The sequence below is a fragment of the Physeter macrocephalus genome, chromosome 12, assembly GCF_002837175.3.
Source record: "Physeter macrocephalus isolate SW-GA chromosome 12, ASM283717v5, whole genome shotgun sequence".
In the NCBI taxonomy this organism is placed as follows: Eukaryota; Metazoa; Chordata; class Mammalia; order Artiodactyla; family Physeteridae; genus Physeter; species Physeter macrocephalus.
Genome location: NC_041225.1, coordinates 85,276,675 through 85,295,270, shown reverse-complemented (window position 1 = coordinate 85,295,270; position 18,596 = coordinate 85,276,675). Strand labels below are relative to the sequence as shown.

Genomic DNA, 18,596 nt, shown 5'->3' with positions numbered 1-18,596 from the left:
ACCTGCGTCCCCTGCATCGGCAGGCGGACTCTCAACCACTGCGCCACCAGGGAAGCCCTGTTTTCATTTTTAAACCTAGGCTCTTTTATGGGGTAAAGCTCCTCCACTTGCACCCTCATCTGGGGCATCCATGCAGCCACCTTTCCTCTCTTGTCTATCAAACTGAGCTTCTAGGTACTCAGTCATGGAAGAGCGCAGGCTATGTTAGAGGCACATTCTTGTCTTCTTTTTGGACCAGGTGCTTTTCACTCCATAAAAACATTATGGCAAAAGTACTGACGTAGGGACTTCCCTGGTGGTCCAGTGACAAAGAATCCTCCTTCCAATGCAGGGGACGCGGGTTCCATCCCTGGTCGGGGAACTAATATCCCACGTGCCACGGGGCAACTTAGCCTGCGCGCCACCACTACTGAGCTAGCGCGCCTCAACGAGAGAGCCCGCGTGCTGCAAACTACAGAGCCCATGCGCTCTGGAGCCTGCACGCCACAACTAGAGAGAGAAAAGAAAACCCTTATGCCACAGCTAGAGAGGAGCCCGTGTGCCGCAACGAAGAGCCCGCACGCCACAACGAAAGATCCCGCATGCCTCAACAAAGATCCCGTATGCCGCAACTAAGATGAGACACAGCCAAAATAATAAATAAAATAATTAAATATTTTTAAAAAAGTACTGATGTAGAAGTCTCCATCAAGTTCATTGAAATTAAAGAACTGGGGGCTTCCCTGGTGGCGCAGTGGTTGCGCGCCCGCCTGCCGATGCAGGGGAACCGGGTTCGCGCCCCGGTCCGGGAGGATCCCACGTGCCGCTTTAAAAAAAGTACTGATGTAGAAGTCTCCATCAAGTTCATTGAAATTAAAGAACTGGGGGATTCCCTGGTGGCGCAGTGGTTGCGCGCCCGCCTGCCGATGCAGGGGAACCGGGTTCGCGCCCCGGTCCGGGAGGATCCCACGTGCCGCGGAGCGGCTGGGCCCGTGAGCCATGGCCCCTGGGCCTGCGCGTCCGGAGCCCGTGCTCCGCAACGGGAGAGGCCGCGGCGGAGGGAGGCCCGCGTACCGCACACACACAAAAATGAATAAATAAAGACCTGGCATTCTGTCATCAAAGTTTCCATTCTCACAGGAATTGTTCTGGGCCCTTCGTCAGCCAGAGATAATCTGGTGTTTTTTTTGTTTTTGTTTCTGTTGTTTTTCCATCCAAAAAGATGAAACCACTCTTTGGTTGACCCTGTTAGAAAGTGATGAACTGGAGCAGTCAGGAGCCATTAGCACTGTCCCAGTGAGCTGCTGTTCAACTTAGAAGCATCGGCTAAGCCCAGGGAGACGTATCATCAGAGGTCAACGACTTGCATCCACTCTTCACCCTGCAGCTGAAAGCTGGGCTCCTTCGCTGCCACGGTGGCCCTGCATGGTGGCTCGCTGCATCTACAAATTCTGAACTTTTGGTTTTAGGGGTCCCCTTTGCCATCGTGGTGCTGTTGACAGTAGGCTCTTATACCCTTGCTGCTCAAAGCATGGTCTGTAGACCAGCGGTATCAGCCTCACCCAGGAGCTTTTGAGACATGAACAACCTCAGACCTCACTCCAGACCCGCTGATTGAATCAGCGTCTGCAGGTCAGCAAGATCCTCAGGCAGTGTGTGTGCATTTTAGGGTCAGAGAAGCCTGAAACAGCTGGGGAGGCCACAAGTGTGAAATCAAGGTGTCAGCAGGGCCGAACTCCCGCCAGAGCTCTAAGGGAGAGTCTTTTCTTTCCCCTTCCAGCTTCTGGTGGCTCCTGGTGTTCCTTGCCTTGTGGCTGCATCATTCAGATCTCTGCACCCATCTTCATGTGGCTGGTAAGGACAGTCGTGATGGGACTCAGGGCCCACCAGGATAACTCAGGATGATTTCATCTTGAGATTCTTAATTTAATTACATCAGGAAAGATCCATTTTCCAAATCAGGTCACATTTGCAGGTTCCGGGAGTTGGGACATGGACCTGTTTTTTGAGGGCAGGGGCCACTGTTCAACCCACTGCAGACCCCTCTGGAACATTCCCAGGCAGATGCTTCCAGCCCCTTGCCATAGCTCACCCTCCGCAGCTAGTCCAGCCTGGCGTACTGATTTAGCCGTACTGCTGAACACTGCCAAATAGTACCAGCATTACTGATGCCTTTTCTATGACAGACATTGCCCTACATGTTTCACATGGACGAATCCATTTGATTGCAACACCCCCTCAGGGGTGCTACTGTAATTACCACCCCCACTTTACGGATGAGGAAACTGAAGCTCGGAGTACTTCAGGAACTCGCCTAAGCTCTCACAGCTAGTAGAGTTGAACTTGGCCTACAAACCAGGCAGTCTGCCTCAGAATCTGTGCTCTTTACCATATGCTTCACCATTCAGAAGCATTATTATTATTATTATTTTTTGTGGTACACGGGCCTCTCACTGTTGTGGCCTCTCCCGTTGCGGAGCACAGGCTCCGGACGCGCAGGCTCAGCGGCCATGGCTCACGGGCCCAGCCGCTCCGCGGCACGTGGGATCCTCCCGGACCGGGGCACGAACCCGTGTCCCCTGCATCGGCAGGCGGACTCTCAACCACTGCGCCACCAGGGAAGCCCCAGAAGCATTATTAAATGCTTCAGAAATTATGGAAGGTTCAAGAGGTGGAGGAGAGAGATTGCACCAGGACTCTTTGTCTCACTGCCCAGGGAGGCTGGGTACAAAGAAGGCCAAGATCCGGTGTGGGCCCTCCTGCTCCCACCACACAGTGCCTGGAGGTCGGGGGACCCCCAGTTGTTGGGCCCAGAGGATGGGGAGCACATCTTACTCAGCAGTGAGTGACTGACACAGTGCCTCCCATCTGTGTCAAAGGACCACATGCATAGCCATGGCTGGGGACATTGCGCGGGGCAGGGATTGTTGGGGACTCTCTCCGTGGACCTGCCCAGGATGGATGCTCAGCTCTCTAGAGGGCACAGAGCTGAGTCCTGCAACCCCAAGACGGGGCTCCAAGTCAAGGAGAGCCAGAAGCAAAATCCAAGAGTCCAGGAGGGGCCAGAACCACAGGGGAGATGTTACCAGGCCACCTCCCGGTGTGCCTGGGTGAACAGCCCAGGGAGCATACAACCGGGCTTGAGCTCTGAAGGCCCACGTGCATGGTGTGTGTTTGTGGGGGGCACGAGGGGGCAGAGGCAAATGTGCCCTGGACAGGTGCATGGTTTCATTAGGATGCTGGCAGCTGAGCCAAGTTCTGAATCCCTCATGAAAAGGCCACCCAGAAATGCCGGTGAGACATTCTCATGAGAGAGGTACTGCTATGGCCGCCATTTAGAAATGAAGCACACAGCGCCCAAGGTCACACAGCTGCTCAGTCCCTCACCCCACAGCGCAGCATGGGCTCTGGAATGTCAGGCTTACGGCAGGGCAGTGCTGAGCACAGTGCCCGGGCATAGCGGGCCCTTAAAAAAATATAGATAGATAGATAGATAGATAGATAGATTCCATCCCAAAACCTTTTTCATTTAACACTGTATAGGTACATGTTTCCATGAGACAGCCTGCATGGCTAAGTGCCTTGTGGGTGTTTACCATTAAAGAAGGTACTTAGATGAGTATTTAGTATGGTTACATCACTTGCCACTTTTGATCTGCCTCCTGCCTTGGGCTCACACATGCCATTTGTTTACTAACCAGCATGTGAAACCTCATTTAATTTGCTTTAACTACCCTTGCTTTGAATGCTGAGAGTGGGAGCTCCCCTTGCATTCATTCTCTTTATACCCTTCATGATTTTCTGCCTTGGTCTGCAGTCTTTTGCCACCTTCATTTTCCCCAGGCTGAGAGGCTCACCCCTTTCTCTTGAGTTCCAAGCTTGACTGCCAAGAATCGCCAGAAGCCCTTCCCAAGGCACAAGCTTGGTGATGACTGGATACAGCCTTTTGTACCTACAATAAATGTCGGGTTGAGAGGGTCAGAGAATTAGCTGGAAAAGCCCACACCCAGTCCAGGCATTCTCAGCGGTGACGCAAGCAGCATCAAAACCAGCAGTGGAAACTCCAGACTACCTGCTCAGGTGGAAAAGTGGAACCCACCATTTAAAAATGCATAATCAGCCCCAAATCTACCTGTGTCTTTAGTACAGAAATTCAGCAGCAGACATAACCTGCCTAATTTTATTAAGCTCAGTTTCACAGATTCTTTGACATTCCCTTGAGAACATCTGATGGGGCAGTCAGCCCGGATGTACGCTTGATGGCAAGATGGAATCCAGACTGTGATTTAAAGATTCAATTGTTACACTGTCACAGACCGCATGAGGACTGATTGAATAGTAGCACGTAACATTTATTGAGCACTTATTATCTACCAGACCCTGTGCAAAGCCTGTCCTTACATAAATTGCCTCATATGATCCTCTGAGGAGGTACTGTTCCTGTCTCCATTGTACAGATGAAGAAACTGAGGTTTAGAGAAACTAAGTAACAGTTGGAAAGGTGCAGAGCTGGGATCTGATCCTGGGCCCTTAATGCTCTCCAGAGCCTGGATCTTAGCGACGATGTTGCATGGTAGAGCCAACTCCCTGGGCTCTTAATATAATGAGATAGCTTTGGACTCCTTTTGAGTAATTTACCATCCCGTCCCATCCCCACTCTCTGTAATAGTTCTTAATTTTCTCTCTGCTTGCCTTAAATCTCTCTACTCCCAACATTGGGAAAACGCAGGGCAGATCCCAAAGGCAGATCTGGGGGGGTTCTGGAGTGAGGATATAGGGGATTGGTCTAGCACTTACTATGTGCTAGTCCTTCTGGAGAACACTTCCAGCCATGGATGTTTTCATTGGCTCAGTGAACCAGAAATCCAGGTAGTGGATCTATTTCCATTTTGTCTCATCTTGGTGTCTTTTAAGTTTGGCCTCCTCATCCTAGTCTGGTTCTGCCTGATGACATTATGGTCCTGTTTCACAGAGGAGGAAGATGCCTCCTCAGCAGAACACGGATGTATACTGTTTGGGAGCCGGGCATGTCAGTCTGCCTTGCTCTGTAGATCTTGGGACAGCGTACCTGGCAGAAGCACGATTGATAGCCAACAAACCTCGTCTGCCGAGGATACGCTTCATTCTCTTAGACATAGAGGACACAGCATCCAATAGCTGTTCCCTGGACTTCTTGGCTGGAGGTGGAGTTGGGGGCAAGAGTAGTCCTGCCACATGAAGGACAAGTGCTCTCAGCTTAGGCCCCAAAGCAGAATCAACTGTTTCGTGTTTGAATTTGACCAAGGTGATACTTTTCAAAATATGGCTCCATTGGTTTTGGGGTGCAGTCTTTCCTGCAGGCAGAAGGTAGATGAGATGACCACTTAAAAGTACCTGTGACTGGATTCTAGGACAGCCTGAGGTGTGGAACAGTGCATCAGAGGACGTGCCAGTTCAATTAGACGGGCTTTTTGATGAGCTTTCATCCACATAGTATGCAAGTTTGGCTGACCTCCTCACTCAAAGGACTGAGTATTTGAAGCCTGAGCCCAGCCATCCTGCTAGTTCAGGACTGTCTCTGCATCACCAGGGTTTCCTGAATCCCCCTTTCTTTCATTTCACTGAACCCATGAGGTCCGCATGGTTTTGTGACTGGTGGCAGGGATACCCGGCAAGTGTGTTAAAGTTCATGCTGGTGCATCAAGGTTGAGACCTCCCTGGAACCCCGTGGTTCACGAGCCTGTACTGGAGCACTGTCCCCCACCCCCAGTGTTGTAATGATCGATGTAGGTGTCGCTCAGTAATGCGATGACCCCCAATAGCTCTGTGATCCTGATCAAGTCACTCCATTTCCTGAGCCTCAGTTTCCTCAGCTGAAAACCAGGATGATGGGCCCTTCTCCGCAGCACTGATGAGAAGGGCTGGGCATGGCTCCAATACCTATTGGGGTTTAAAAGCCCCAATTTTTTGGACTGAATAATGTCTTCCTTCTTAGGCCTGCAGCAGTCAGAGGGTTAAAGGATTCTTCCAGCCAAGCAGGTTTCCAGAGATGGACAGGGGGAGACTCTCTCCTTCCTCCTCTGTCCTTTCTTCTTTGAAACTATTTTCATCCTAAGTGGTCACAGCAGTTAATACCTTATGCAGAACTGTGGAAAATTCAGAAGTACGTGAAGAAGCTGATGATAAGCTTCAGCCGTAATCCCACCACCCAGGGGCATGAGCTTTCTCTTTATCTGAAGAGACCAGGCAGGGTGTGGTCCGGTCCCTTGTTCAACGGCCTCCATTTACTCTGCAAAGTAACAGCAGCAAGGCCTTGACCAGCTCCTCCCTCACTTCTGGAAGTTTCATTCAGGGACCGGTGAGTTTGGGCTCTGACTTTAAGTCTCAGGCTTGAAGCAAATGCCGTGCTGTCCTTGTCTGGAGCTGACCTGTGGGGCTGGGGGCCTGGGGCTTTAGAGGCTGGCACCACCCAGGGGGTGGCCGTGCCCATGGCAGCAGGTGGGAGCCATGTCTTTCTGCTTCGGGCTTGGGGTGCGAGTGATACAGACCGTCGGCTCCTGTCTGGACACCTCCCACTGAAGTGGCAGGAGACAGGCACCCGGCTCCCTTGTGGGCTCACGGGGCTGAAATAGATTTTAACAAAAAGTCAGACAACTTGAGCATCCTCTTCGAGACCTTCTGTTGCTTTTATAGCTACAAGGAACGACCCACAGAAAAGTGATTTCATACTCCACTGGTGACATATACATGGTCTTCAGTGGGACAGGGAAGAAAATGACCTGTGACAGGGAGCGTCTTTCATGATCTGTGATCCCTGGCTGCTCTCCTAGGAGGGTGAATCCCAGCAGAATCTTTGCTGAGTAGTCTCAAGAGTGTGAGGGTGCAAACTGGAGATGCCCAGAGGGTGTTCCAGGGGAGGTGAGGGTCCTGCGGTGGGGGGGGGGTGGAGCAGAGGAAGGAGCTACTGGCTGCTCTCCTAGGAGGGTGAATCCCAGCAGAATCTTTGCTGAGTAGTCTCAAGAGTGTGAGGGTGCAAACTGGAGATGCCCAGAGGGTGTTCCAGGGGAGGTGAGGGTCCTGCGGTGGGGGGGGGGGTGGAGCAGAGGAGGAGCTACTGGAGGGAAGAGGTGAGAGGGATGGATAAGGGGGCGGGGCTGAGCCAAGGGTGTCTATTACCTTCTCCTCCGTGTGGCCACAATCGGTGCTATATTGTGGAGTTGGCTTTGTTAGAGTTCCAATCAATTACTGGAATTCTGTTTCAAAATAGGCAAGAAGAACGGCTGCCAGAGCAGGCCCAGCCATTTGGGTTACATAAGAAAAGAACATGTTATTTTAGAGGAGGTGATTTAGGCTCTAGGGTGCCTGCCACGCACGCCCCATTATCACCTTACTCTGAAATGGGCTGCTCAGGGGTCTGTCTCCCCACGCTGTTCCCTGGACTCCCCTAGGGCCTTACTCACCTCTGGGACCCCAGGGCCTGGACAGTGCTGCTCTGCTGAACCATCCTAACTTCTCCCAATTCACCGTTCGTTGAGTTTTAGTTCAAATAACATTTATTCAGCACCTACCTGGCACCAGGCCCTATAGCAACACAAGGAATAGAGAAATGGCAAAGACACAGGCCCTGCCTGCTAGGAGCTCATGGTAATAGATTGTTGCCGTCGGATTATAAGTGGAATGAAAGAGGAGGGTAACAGTGATAGGAGAGCGTAAGGGACAGGGGTGTGGAGGGAAGGCTTCTGGGAGGAGAGGACAACCTGAGCTGAAGGGAGGTGATGGCAAAGAAGAAAGAGTGCTCCAGGAAGAGACTAGCAAGGACAAAGATGGGGACCAGCCTGGTGCCTTCTGGGTCCTGGGAATAGCCCCCAGAGCACCAGTGATAGGCAGGGAGGGTGGGGGCAGGCACTGAGAGGCCCATGGGGCTTTGTGTACCAGCTGAGAGGGACTTCATTCTGCAGGGTGCAGTCCTCAAGAGGAAGGGAGTGGCCAGAGAGAGAAAGACATGATCCCTGGTCCCCTGGTCGGGAATGGGTTGGTTTGAATTTCCAACATGGGCCACGCATTTGGTTTAAAAGAGCAAAATCAGAGTTAAAATTTTATTTGATAAGTATAAAAAGGATAGCTGTCACTCTTGTAATACAGTCTAAATTTGACTAAATTTTGGATAGAGGAGCAGAAATTAGAAAAAAATGTGCAGGAACACTGCCCCAGGTGGCAAGGAGCCATGGATGAGTTGGGTCGGGGTGGGGGGGTGGGGGGCGGGGATACAGGGCAATGACAGACATGAGCCAGATTTGCATTGTAGTGACTCTGGCTACTGATTGGCTGGAGGGTATGAGAGAGGAAAGGCTAGGCAGAGACCATGAAAGGGATGGGGATGACACTGGCTTGATTCAGGGCGTGGAACTCTGGGTGGGGAGGTATTTAGGACACAAAACCAGAGAATCTGGTGACAGAGTAGGTACACAGGGCATGAAGAGGGAGGAGTCAAGGCTGCCTTCTGGGGCCCTTGGTGGGTGGCCAGCTGGGTCGGGGGCAGGAAGGAGACGCTGGCTGGAGGAAGGAGGCTCTGGTGCAGGGTTGGCCAGAGTGGTGGTCTGCTCCGACGGGTCATTTTCAAGGTGGCTGTGGGACATACAGGTGGGCAAAGGCCACAGTCTAGTGAGCAGCCGGCTAGGGCTGAAATCTCGTGTCCCAACTCCTGCCTTCCAGCCGGCTTGGTTGCACACTGAGAGGAGTAAGCAGGTGGCCCCAGGGTGGAGGGGGGCGCCTCCCAGGAAGAGTCTGGCATTCTTACTACATGGGGCACCCCTTGCTTCTCAGCTCTGCCCACGGGGCCTAGGTGGCTGGAAGCTTGGGTGAGCTCGCCTCTTGAAGCACATGCTGGGGAAGCCAAAGACTCAGTGTATCATGATCCTGGCCTCAAAACCACAGCAGGCACAGCTCAGAGGGTTCTGTCAGGCCAGGATCCCCAGAGGCCCACCCAGGACCGCAGCTCTGCCCCAGGTGCTGGACCCTCCTGAGTGGCCCTGGCATCAGACCTCTTCTGCTGATCTGGTACCTTTCCTGGCCCTGCCCAGCCTGACTGCAATCAGAGATTTGACAGATTTGGTAACACAGGAGAATGTTTAAAATAATGCCTTTGCCTATAATACCTCTCAGGACTATTTTCACTGTAATCAGGGGTTAATGCGATAACCCAAGGAATGGAACACTAATGGTGAAATTTCAACACTGATGGAGATCAGGAAGGAATTATTCAGCATTCAGTGTATACTTATCTGTGGGACAGATGTCTCTCTTCTTACCTGAATGGCATAGGTTCCTTCTGGGGACAAAAGTTTAATTCTCTCAGTGGACACAAGAAATAGCTCAGACTCTGAAAATCCAAGCCTTAACAGGGATGGGACAACCTCACATCTCTGTGGCAGGGGCTGTTGGTGAAGGGGAGCGAGCTGGAGCTCATGTAAGACAACTTATCTGGCTGCAGGATTGGTCTTTAAGGTGGGTCAGTGGCCACCCATAGAAAGAAGAGCATACTGGGGCTTCCCTGGTGGCGCAGTGGTTGAGAGCCCGCCTGCCGATGCAGGGGACGCGGGTTCGTGCCCCGGTCCGGGAGGATCCCACATGCCGCGGAGCGGCTGGGCCCGTGAGCCATGGCCGCTGAGCCTGCGCGTCCGGAGCCTGTGCTCCGCAACGGGAGAGGCCACGACAGTGAGAGGCCCGCGTACCGCAAAAAAAAAAAAAAGAAAAAAGAAAAAAAGAAAGAAGAGCATCCAGAGGTATGTCAGCAAACCCCCGGCAGGGAGGGCTCCCATATTGGTAGGCAATGGACAGAAGCAGCATTAACTGGTGGCAGTGACCCTGTTCTAGCTAAAAATGAGGCCCATGGGAGGAGAGCCCCAGCTGGCAGCTGGACATGTAGAGCATAGAGAAGAGCTTTTGGAAGCGACTGCCAGGTCCCTAACTAGAGGCATGACCATCGGGACTGGGCTCAGGGGCCCTCTCAGCACTGGAATGCTGAGGCCTGAGTGCCCAGCAGGGCTGAGAAGGCAGCTGTGCCTCAGAGGCCACGCAGCATCTTGGTTTCCCTCACACACGCTGGACCTGCTGAGATGAATTCTCCTTGCCCCTCCTGGGTGAGACTAGTCTTCCCAAGTGCTTCTTTCTGGGCAGTATGGAGTCTGGGGTGGAGCTGAGCTGCTGAGGAGGCAGGACAGGCAGGGCCAGGCCCTCAGAGCCACGGAGGGGGTGGGTGTGGGAGTGGGGATGGGACACTGGCTCTGGGTGAGACAAGCATCCCTGGGTCTAAACAACAGGAACCCAAGTGAAAAAAAAAAACAACAACCTATCACTTGTCTTTTTTTTTTAAAAGCATTTTGATGACCTTGGTCCCCAGGAGTTTTGGACTAGTAACTCGCCCTTGTTAATAAGACATTAACAACTTTACATTCCTCCTTCAGTAGTACTTTATGACCTGTTACCCAGGTATTAGCTGGGGCCTTTCTTCCCCTTGAACAGTAGGTGACATTGTCTTGAATCCACCAATTCTTGGTCTGTGTAACTTCAAAACCCTCCCACTTTCCTGGGGTTTGAGATTCTTCGGGCTTCTTCTGCCTCTTTGGGCTGCATCCAAAAATCAGTCACACCAGCATCTCTGAGTCTGGTAGCTGTTAGTGAAGTATTTTGGGGGGTGTCAGGAAGGGGCCAATACCTTCTAGCCCAGCAGCATGTGCTTTCTGGGCTTGCGCGGAGCTCCACATTCTGCTCCCTGCACCGGACAGAGAAGCCGCCCTCCTCTGGGCTCCCTTGGCCAACACTCAGCAAAGGGATTTCCCAATTCCTCTCTTTGAAAGGAATTTTGATCCTGATTGTAAAGATAATGAAGCTTTCTTTACCTTTCTGTAGACACAATTTGCTTTTAAAATAAAAAATTCAGCTTCAGTTCACTTTCAAGAATTTCCCAGCAGTCCTTAAAACAAATCAGCAACTAATGGTGCTGCAAAAACAGGGTGAAGAGTCATGGTGGTGCAGACAACACCCTGATATCTGTCGTGTTTTGTGTCTTCCAGTTTCTACCCGGATGTTTGAGATCCTGTAGATGCAATCAGCGACCCCTGGAGTGGAACGGAGTGTGCAGGCTGAGCACTGAGAAGAGGCAGCCTGGGGCAAGGCTGCTCCAGCCTCCTGGTAATTAGTCGGTAGTTTTCAGTGGTGATGGGGGGTGAGACACACTTTTTGACTGGGCCCATCTCACCAGGATGAGCTTCCAGACACTCAGGTCATCGCCATGAACTCCCCCGATCCTGCTGACTCAAGAGCTACCATGTGCAACTAGAGATTATCATGCTAAGTGAAGTAAGTCAGAAAGAGAAAGACAAATACCATATGCTATCACTTATATATGGAATCTAAAATATGGCACAAATGAACCCATCTACAAAACAGAAACAGACTCACAGACATATAGAGATCAAACCTGTGGTTGCCAAGGGGGAGGAGGGAGGGAGAGGGGTGGACTGGGAGTCTGGGGTTAGCAGATGCAAACTATTACATTTAGAATGGATAAACAACAAGGTCCTAATGTATAGCACAGGGAACTATGTCCAATCTCCTGGGATAAATCATAATGGAAAAGAATATTAAAAAAGAATGTATATATGTCTAAAACTGAGTCACTTTGCTGTACAGCAGAGATTGGCATAACATTGTAAATCAACTACACTTCAATAAGAAAAAGAGCTACCATGGAATCAGAAGGACCTTAGAGGTCACTGGTCCAACCCCGAGCAGGGCAGAAGCCCCACTATAACATCCTGTAGTCACCCTGACTCCAAGGAGAGAGCTCACCACCTAACGAGGCAGCCTGTCCCATCTTCTCGTTACTGAGCAGCTCCTGCTGGTGGAAGGCTCACCCTCGCACCCTTGGCTAGAATCTGCCTGCCTGCCTGCAATAACCACTCGCTTCCTGGTTCTGGCCCCTGAGGCTCTAAGGAATCAGCCTAATCCCTCTTCCACATGGCAGTTCAGCAGATATTTAGGGACAATTGGAGTGGAGGAATGCAGGATCTGGGGCCAGAGACAGGCCTGGTTGAAATCTTGACTCCACTGTTATCTGTGTGATCTTCAGCAAGTTAGTTAACCTCTCTGATTCAGTTTTTTTTAATCTGTAAGGCTGGGACAATAATGTCTGCCTCATAGAGTGGTCCTGGGAATGAAAATAAATCACAAATAGAAGTTGCTTGGTGTTACTCCATCACCAATTCTCTGACACCAACTGAATGTCCTACCATTCAACTCAGTTCTGACACTACCCTGAGTTAAAAGGGCACATAAGAAAAGGCAAAGTCATGGACAAGCCTCCGCCCTCTTCAGAGGCCAGCTACAGGTGTGAACCCCAGGCCATCTGCACTTCTGACCGACTTGACTGTAAATTTGGGGGTTCCCACAACCTCCCTTTCAGTTTCTATAATTCCCTAGAATAACTCACCGAACTTACTGAAAGCCCTGTAACTGCAATTGCAGGGTTTTATTTGTTGATTTTTTTTTTGCGGTACGCGGGCCCCTCACTGTTGTGGCCTCTCCCGTTGCAGAGCACAGGCTCCGGACGCGCAGGCTCAGCGGCCATGGCTCACGGGCCTAGCCGCTCCGCGGCACGTGGGAGCTTCCCGGACCGGGGCACGAACCCGTGTCCCCTGCATCGGCAGGCGGACTCTCAACAACGGCGCCACCAGAGAAGCCCAGCAATTGCAGTTTTATTATAAAAGATCCAACTCAGGAATAGCCAGACAAAAGCAGGGTAGGGTCTGGGGGTTGAGGGCGTGGTGCAGAGCTTCCACGCCCCCATCCAGCCCAGCAATGTGCTCACCAACCAGGAAGCTCCCCCAGGCCTCACTGTCCAGGGTTCTTTAAAGGGGGTGTGCGTTATTACCAGGCACAACTGATTCACTCATTCGCCACTTGATTGAATGCAATCCCCAGCCCCTCTCCCCTCCTCCCTCTGTGGCTGGGACGGGGGTGAAGTTCCAACCCTCTAATCATGTGCTTGGTCTTTCTCAGTGGCCAGTCCCTACCTTGAAATATCTAAGTGCCCACCATAAGTCACCACATTTGCATAAAAACTCAGACTTGGTGAAAGGGGCTCATGATGTCTAAGAAAAGACACTCCTAATGTCTTTTGGACGTTTGAGAAATCCCACGTGTTTTTGAAGCTCTGTGCCAGGAACTGGGGCCAGAGGCCCCTTATATTGTTTATGACGCCGCACCTGGCCTCACAAGTGCCGGTATCCTGTGATCTTCAGCACCCTGCTTACCCCTTTTTTTTTGGTGATCTCCCAGTTGACATGTTCCCACTATCTGGTCAGAGAACGAGGCATTCTCGTCAGTCTCTTTCTGGATTTTCTTTCTGTTAATATAGTTCAAGATTGAATTAGTTTGGGGACTAAAACATATAATTACAGTTATTTGGTATGCACCTGTTTACAATTGAATCATAAGCCTCTCATTACTCGAGTTCCTCATGCTACGATGATTCTAGCCCCTAAATGACACATAATAAGAGCAAATGCTAATAGCACTTGCTACACACCAGGCGCTTTTTGAACTACTTCACATACATTAACTCACCCAATCCTCACAACAACCTAAAGAGGAGTTAGATAGTTGCAATCCCTGTTTAATATATGGGGAAACTGAGGCACAGAGAGGTTAGGTAACTTGCCCAAGATCACACAGCTAATGAGGGGCATAGCTAAGATTTGAACTCATGGTCTGGTTCCAGAGTCCTTGGTTTTAACCACTAAGCTGTGCTGCACACAACTTTGACCACCTCCCAACATTTTGGGAAGGGAAAGAAGGAGCACAGAAGAATGCCTTTGGTTCACAAAGCCGAAGAGTTTGCCCAGGCCCCAGCTGCCGTGGTGAGGGAGTCAGGGCTTCCATTTTCTACCCCCTCCCCCATCGGAGCACCTCTGGAGCAGCCCTGTGGGGCTGGGCTCTAACGAGTGAAGGCAGGCCTGGAGGTTCCTGTCCATCGGGCTGGAAGGTCTTCGTTCCTCATGCTTCGTGGGCCAGAGCTACTTCAGAGACTTCACAGCCTGATTCCCGGGAAGTGCAGCCACTCCAAAGGGAAGAGAGAGGACCAGCTTTTTCCTGCCTGGATGCAAAGGATTTAGTCCAGGAGGGTTCAGTACTAGGCTGTGCTGGTCCCAGAGAAGCTGACAGCTCAGGTGGTTCTGGAGCTAGTGGGATTTGGCATTGTGAGGGGCACAGGGGTCTCCACGCCCACATCCAGTGTATCCATTGGGGGGTTGCTTGTTGCTATTTTAAAAATAACATCAAAGATTTGGGGGTGTGAAGGTGCCCAAGAGAATTAAAGGGGACGGATGCAGGGGGGCGATGCCTCTGGAAGAATTTTGGTCTGCAGCGGTGTCTGCCCAGAAGAATCTGGGTGGCGACCCCACGTCTGCATGGCTCCGATGCATTCCCATTATGTTTGACCTTGCGGTCTCTTCTTTCTTCCCAAGTTCCAGAGATGAAGCTGTTTGGGAGCATGATGGGGGTGAAGTATTCTTAACTCATCCCATGTGCATGGGATTGGTTTGAAACCACAAGGCAACAGTCAGTAGGTCATATGTGCTCTTTGCAGATGTTTCTCTTTCAGCATTTGGCTTGAGGAAGAGGAACTGGGGAGATGCAGGAAGAAGGTCTCTTGCTCCAGGAAACCTAGATCCTCCATCCTTCTGCCTTTTCTACATGAGTCTGTCTCTCTCCATATAGTGTCAGAACTTGAAGGGGCCCCAGAGGTCCATTCTGTCCACTCCCCAATTTAGGGATGGACAAAGTGACACCCAAAGAGGGAAATTACTCGCCCAAGTCCATGAACTAGGGAATGTCAGAACTGGGGCAACATTGCAGACTCTGACTTTAGTCCAGAGCTAATTCAACCAGAAACGTCCCTGATGGACTCAATCGCTCTTCACTTAGATGAAGAATCTGCCTTTACATGTCACTAAGTACAACCTCAAACATTCTAGCAACCTGCCAAATATGTCTCAAAATATTTCTTTAGAGACCGTGGGTTTGTCTGTTTGTTTTTGGCTGCCACTCCAAGGTGACTCCTTCCCTCCTCCATCCTCCATCCCATCGACATGGCTGGTAAGGGTGGTGCTAACTGGGGGAGATCTGGTGAGGGCTTTCACAAGGAGCTAATTCATAACGGAATTAAGATCAGACGTCATGGTTTTGTAAACTTGTAAAAGCAGGTGGTGGTGGCACTTGGAGCCCTCTTGCTGCCCCAGATCAAGTGTGTGGTGGCAGCTGGTGAATACCGTGGGAGGAGGAGGCCTGGACAGCCATGGGAGGCAGTGCCCGATACTAGCGTTAGAGGCTTTGTGCCATCTTGGCAGTCTTGCTAGAAATGGCCAGCACCTGGAATGGATGCCGTCTGTTGCATGATGCAACAGCTAACATCTAGCCAGTGGTATTTCAACCCGGCTGCCCATTAGAATCACCCAGAGAACTTTAAAAATACCTGATGCTCAGGTCACACCCTGGACCAATAATATTAGAATCTCTGATATCAGTATTTTTCGAAGTTCTCCAGATGATTCCAACGTGCACCCAAGATTGAGATCCCTGCTCCAGGCCAAGGGTTCAGAGCTTCAGCTGACCCTTGAAGGACCTTGTCCATGTGTCTTCCCTTGAACTTGTTACTTGCCTTCCCCAAAGGAGAATGCAAATAATAATAATAATAAAATCCATCCATCAGTCAATCACCTGAGTGTTCTGGGCTGATGGGATGGACTCCCACTTCTCATGCCTAGTGCCCCCCCCGCCCCAACCCACTCAGAGGAACTATAAGGTGGAGGGTAAAGCGCTGACAGAAGATGGAAGAAGAGGTCACAGACACCTCATGGACAACAAGAATATGCTTTCCTGGTTGTCAGCAAGGCCTCGTTTGTAATGAGCTGTTGGCTGGAATGAAGGCTAAGGCTTGGGCTAACAGGATAAGCTGAGGGCTCGGAGCAGATCAGATCTGGGGAGGCCAGCAGCTGCTCTGAGAGAACAAGAGAGGCTCCACCTCCTCCTGGAATGGGACACCGCAGAGGCAAAGTGAGGGAGGCTCAGGTTAAGGATGAAAGCCAGGTGCCCTGACCCCAGGTAAAGCTCTTTCGTTGGTATCTCCGTACGTGTGTTCAAAAACTAATTATTGTTCAGTCAAGGCACTTGCCTTCTTTTGCTGAGAAGGGGCTCAGCCAACTGGGAGAAGGCTGAAGCTCTGTAAGCCTCCACCCCCTCTGGATGTTGAAGGGGCATAACCCAGATTTGAGGGCCTAGCAGTGCTGATACAAAGGGAGACTGTCATGGCCAAAGTCTCACAGCTGGGAAGCAGAGGCTGAATGGCAGCCTCCTTCTTAAGAAGGGCTCCAATATGGCCATAGAAGCCATTCCTTCATTCATCGTTCAGGCATTTAAAAAAGTCTGCTTGAGCAGAAAAAATATGTGGCTTTTCCCCAGACCGACTTTCCAAACACTGCCCTAGTCCTCCCTCCAGGGACCAGGTCAAGATATACGGGCCTGTGGGCAGCCCGGCAATGTGGTGCTCTTCAAAGGGTGTTTATTCTTTTACTGTTTCTCAATATTTATTTACTGGGGTTTAGGAGAAACTTATTTTCCATTAATAAAAATTGCACACCTCTTTTAAACTTGGAATAAGAATCTGATTCTCCAGTGAGACATGTTGTACAGAAACCAATTCACCAATAATTCTTTTCCAGAGACCAGAGCAAAGTCAAAGTTGTGAAGAAAAGCACTGCTCAAAGCGTTTCCCGCCTTTTAGAAGTTAACCCGTTCTCTTTTCAGTTTTGTGGATTTTCCACCGAATGTTTTTAGGAGGCTTCTTAGAGGGTTTACGTTTTAGATCAAGTACGAATTCCCAGTGAATAGCTTTACACTGTGTAGATAAGCATCACAAGATGCCCCCAGAGGTTTGCAGGTCGCGCTCGCACTGGAGGACGAGTCTACTTGAACCCGAGGGTGGCCGCCGAAGCCGGGCGGGTCAGGCAGGGAGGGGCGGGGGACCCCGAACCGGTGACATATTTTCACTTCGCTGGACGCCCTACAGGCCGGCAGCCGCGGCGCCCAGCGCTCCAACCCGCGGCCCCGCTCACACCCTCCAGGGAAGAGCCGCCTCCCACCGCGAATCTCCCCGAATCCAAGCCCTCTGCCTTAGGAAGCGCGTACCCCGACTGGGAGTACCCTCCTTTTTTCTCTGCAGGGTTCCAGGAGTGGACTGTAAACCCACCAGGACAATGAGTGAAGAGACTGTCCCCGAGGCCACCTCCCCGCCGTCCGCGCAGGGGCAGCAGTACTTCGATCGTTTCTCCGAGGACGACCCCGAGTACCTACGCCTTCGCAACCGTGCAGCGGACCTGCGGCAGGACTTCAACCTGATGGAGCAGAAGAAGCGCGTCACCATGATCCTGCAGAGCCCGGTGAGCGGGGCCCGCCCCCGGCGGGGCGGGGGAGGAGAAAGGAGGCCGCAGGGGGTGTGGCGAGGGGGGATGAGGGGGACGCTGACCCAGACGGTGAACCTGAAAGAGAAATAACTCAGCTTCCGCTGGCTCAGGGTCGGAGCAATTTTCAGCTCTCTGAGCAAGATGCTCTGGCAACGTGGGTGTGTGAGTCTCTCCCTAGTCACTGGCGGAGGGCAAAACTTGGTTTATGTGCAGGGCTTCGGCTCGGTGCCGGGAGGACGTGGGTCTGAGAGACAGGAGGCCCACCTCAGTTTCTTGTGCCCCTTCTGAGCCTCTCTTTCCAGTCTTCCTTTCCCTCTTCACCGAAAGCTGTAACAATTCGAGTAAACCGGGGGCCACCGGGGGGCGCCACGTGGGAGGTTTGGGGCTCCCTTTTCTGAACGCCACAAAGAACTCCGTCCTGGCAAATAAGGCTTTGAAAACCCCTGGAGGTGGGGGAGTGGAGGGCACAGCGGGCAAGACCGTATCACCCAGCCGTGGCCGGAGTCTGGAGGTCAGTTGGCGCCTGCCTGGCATGGACACAGAGCTCTTCCTTGAGGCAGGTGGTGCGTTGAGGATGGAGGGTGGAGGGTGGGCCTACGGGACCAGTGAAGCAGGAGGGTGGTGCAGGCCCTCGGAGGGGCAGGAAGAGCAGTGTGGACAGAGGCAAGGGGGAGTCTCAGGGCAGTAAAGCTGGGGGGTCCGCAGGCAACAGTGCATGATCCTAAGTGTTGGGAAGCTAAGTGGGGGGAGCTGGCATCTCCAGGTACTTGCCAGGATGAGATCTGCCTCAGCCACTACCCGGCTTTTCTGAGACCCTGGTTGAGAGCGCACAGTGAATGCTCGGGCCTCACAGAGGAGTGCTAAGGGGGATGGGCCCGAGGTCTTGGTGACAGGTGACACCATGTTGGGGAGTCTGGAGGAAAATGGCAGGTGCTTACAACGTTGGGATGACAGAAACTCTGAGGGAGACTAGAAGGGATGGTGGGTGTGGTAGAAGTGGCAGAGTTAGTGCCAACCCAAGTTTGGGGGCCTGAAGGATGGGACTGTATTCTCAGGCAGGACATGGGGACAGGAGGAGGTCATGCTTCTTCTGTCCTTTTGTAGATTCCCCAACACCTA

At 51.8% G+C, this 18,596-nt stretch overlaps 1 protein-coding gene across 2 annotated transcripts in view; it reads left to right on the top strand.

Annotated features, from left to right (window-relative positions):
• Nucleotides 1–18,596, top strand: part of ADD2 (adducin 2) — a 113,543-nt gene that overhangs the window by 56,252 nt on the left and 38,695 nt on the right. Inside the window, exons 2-3 of one of the 2 annotated variants that reach the window (XM_007128928.4) lie at nucleotides 11,031–11,148; nucleotides 17,237–17,453. In XM_007128928.4, the coding sequence (XP_007128990.1) occupies nucleotides 17,271–17,453 (183 nt within the window). In that variant the 5' untranslated portion in view covers nucleotides 11,031–11,148; nucleotides 17,237–17,270. Of the gene's footprint in view, nucleotides 1–11,030; nucleotides 11,149–11,192; nucleotides 11,317–17,236; nucleotides 17,454–18,596 lie in introns of those variants that run through there. The other variant, XM_055089238.1, reaches the window with a different exon arrangement.